Source organism: Octopus bimaculoides, chromosome 6, assembly GCF_001194135.2.
Source record: "Octopus bimaculoides isolate UCB-OBI-ISO-001 chromosome 6, ASM119413v2, whole genome shotgun sequence".
NCBI lineage: Eukaryota > Metazoa > Mollusca > Cephalopoda > Octopoda > Octopodidae > Octopus > Octopus bimaculoides.
This window is the reverse complement of record NC_068986.1, coordinates 6,593,284-6,596,832: the sequence shown is the minus strand read 5'-3', so window position 1 is coordinate 6,596,832 and position 3,549 is coordinate 6,593,284. Positions and strand designations below refer to the sequence as shown.

Genomic DNA, 3,549 nt, shown 5'->3' with positions numbered 1-3,549 from the left:
TGACGGGTATTCACATTGACATTACACATCCAACGGAGCATACTGGCTTCATTCCTTGCGAGCTTACGTATGTCCTCAGCAGTTACAGCCCATGTTTCACTGCCATGTAGCATGGTTGTTCGTACGCATGCGTCATACAGTCTGCCTTTTACTCTGAGTGAGAGTCCCTTTGTCGCCAGCAGGGGTAAGAGCTCTCTAAACTTTGCCCAGGCTATTCTTATTCTAGCAGCTACACTTTCAGCGCACCCACCCCCACTACTAACTTGGTCGCCCAGATAGCGGAAGCTATCGACTACCTCTAGTTTTTCACCCTGGAATGAGATAGAAGTTGTTTCCTGTTTGTTTGCAGTCTGGAAAGCAGTGGTGGTCTTCTTCAGTAGAAATTATCTAAAGAAGTTCATAAATTTGAATAAGTTTGTGTGTTGTGCCATGAAGAGAATCCTGTTTGAAGCTAACTCCTCAATCTGCCTTGCACAGGTGATGGACTTCATTTAAAACATCATAAATATCTTCTTTCCAAAGCATACTCTTTTACTCTTTTACTTGTTTCAGTCATTTGACTGTGGCCATGCTGGAGCACCGCCTTTAGTCGAGTAAATCGACCCCAGGACTTATTCTTTGGATGCCTAGTACTTATTCTATTGGTCTCTTTTGCCGAACCGCTAAGTTACGGGGGACGTAAACACACCACCATTGGTTGTCAAGCAATGTTGGGGGGACAAACACAGACACACAAACATATACACACACATACATACATATATATATATATATATATATATATATATATACTATATATATATATACTATATATATATATATATATATATATATATACACATATATACGACAGGCTTCTTTCAGTTTCCGTCTACCAAATCCACTCACAAGGCTTTGGTCAGCCCAAGGCTATATTAGAAGACACTTGCCCAAGGTGCCACGCAGTGGGAATGAACTCGGAACCATGTGGTTGGTAAGCAAGCTACTTACCACACAGCCACTCCTGTGCCTATATAAACTTATTCAAACTTTAAAATTATATCATTATGTGCTGACAGCTGCACTACATTACTGTAAAATGAAGTAAATGAAGTTGTGTAGAGAACAATATCTACCCAAAGAAAGTTAACTAATTTCTAATATTTTCTTAATCTCAAGCATTTAGCCCTACAGAACTTATTTCTGATGTTGGAAATCCTCAAAATAATCAAACCCACCATTTTATATATAGTAAAGTTGAATATGAAGGAAGATATTAAGATTTACTTCCTGAACTCTAAATAAGAAATTTTTAATAAGCGATGCTTTCGTGAAAGAAACTATTCTATTCATCATTATCATCTTATTTAATGTCCACTTTTCCAAGCTTGCATGAGTTGGACAAAGTTAATTTGAGTCAAATTTTCTACAGCCTGATGCCCTTCCTGTATCCAGCCCTCATTTGCACAAGACAATATTTTCCCATGGCCAGACATGTTCTTGCAGAATATTGGAAATGACCGACACTGCTAGTATGACAGTGACACTCATTTACAACTACCATGCAATGTCAAGACAAGGAAAACACAAGCACAAACACACATGCATATATATATATATATATATATATATATATATATATATATATATATATATATATATATATATGACAGGCTTCTTTCAATTTTCATCTACCAAATCCCCTCAGAAGTTTTTGGTTGGCCACAGGCTATAGATGAAGAGACATTCCCAAGGTGCCACATGGTAGGACTGAACCCAGAACCATATAGTTGAGAAATAAACTTCTTACCACACAACCATACAAACTATACAATCATAGTTTATGTATAGTTTAACTATAAATAAATCTTGCAGTCAAAAACAACTTCTTTGCTTGTTACTTCCTGTCTGCCATTTAAGCACAATGTTATGTTATATATTATATAACATTGTGGTTTTTTTCTTATGTCCATTTTTTTCTTTCCTTTCTCCTTTCTGACTTGATGACAGACAGCTCTCTGATATATCGATCATTTTCCTCCTTTTCCTTCATATTGAAATTACATTAATTTTATACACTTGTTTACACTTTCTGTTTTTTGTTCTCCATTTTCCCTCATGTTTTATCTGGATATAAATTACTCAGAAATATAATATATTCATTTCATTATAAACAAAATCTTTTTCTCTTTTACTTCAGCCAAGAAGCAAGGGATAACTTTATACATTGTTTTTTCAGTGTCTATATTATATTTATCTTGTGTAATTAAGACACTCCTCACATACTTAGTTGATCTGTCTGCTACCGGATAATTAAGTTTAATTACTTAAGTTATCAGGAACAGAGATATCCATCAATGGATCAGAGATTAATAGAATCAAGTTCCTCATTTAGTTGTTAGCACCAGGGGGAGTTCAATTTAGCACTTCAAGAACATTATTGCTGTTGCCAACAATAATAAATGATCCCAAACTTATGGTAGAATATGTATTTTCAGTTTTTATCATATATAATATACATACATATACACACATACACACATTATTGAGTGAGAGAGCAGTGCATGCCATCAGTCCTGGCTACATTGATGAATAAAGATGAGATGGTCATGGCTGGAATGTCTCTGAAAATAAATTTTCCCTCTCAATGCTGTCACTGGGCTAAACAGCAACAATTTCCATATTCTTATAGCTCCTATCATTAACTAAATGAACTATATCCTTCAAAATAATAGGGGATTTTTTGTTAATAGTGACAGAATAGGAACAACAGACCCACCACCCGACAGGCCAGCATGCTGTGAAATGGTACCAAACTAAAAAAGAAACTGCTGAGAATTCTTGTAGATGACAAGTATTCCTTGTTTAAATCAAAGGCAATGTTACCTCACCAAAATCATTTCAAGTTTATTTGTCTATTTATTTATTTCATTTCAGAAATTCCAGTTTACCTCAAAGTCACTACAATGAACCAGAGTGGTTAACGAAAGACGAACAGTATGGCCTTCTTCCATTTCCTTCAGTGTCTGCAGAACAATTCCAAAAACATAGTGAACTTCAGGGCAATCATAATCCTGTTCAGTCATCTGAAATTTCCAAGGAAGCTAAGTGTAACCTGTCAGCCAATTTGAGGTATTCTTATTCTTTTTGCATTCAAAGAATGAAGAGTAGTAGAAACAGTAGAAGAGTCAATTAAATACATTTCATTCATCCTACTTTTCATATGCAAATTAAGTATATACTTTCATATGCCCATTAAGTATATAATTGTATGGCCATTAAGTATATAATTTTTATTCAAAGCTTTTACAGATTTACTGGAGATTTTACAAGTACTTTTCATTACCATACAATAACTCTCCTCAAGCATGGCCATGTGGTAAGAAGTTTGCTTCCCAACCACATTGTTGCAGGTTCAGTCCCACTGTATGGCATTATAGGCAAGTGTCTTCTACTATAGCCCCAGGCCAACTAAAGCCTTATGAGTGGATTTGGTAAATGGAAATGGTAAGATAAGACCATTGTGTATGTATATATATATATATATATATATATATATATATATATATA

At 34.9% G+C, this 3,549-nt stretch overlaps 1 protein-coding gene across 1 annotated transcript in view; it reads left to right on the top strand.

The window, feature by feature from the left end:
• LOC106867448 (uncharacterized) overlaps positions 1–3,549 on the top strand; it is an 89,881-nt gene that overhangs the window by 45,572 nt on the left and 40,760 nt on the right. The window contains exon 12 of the mRNA XM_014912326.2: positions 2,917–3,111. Within this exon, the coding sequence (XP_014767812.1) occupies positions 2,917–3,111 (195 nt within the window). The remainder of the gene's footprint in view (positions 1–2,916; positions 3,112–3,549) is intronic.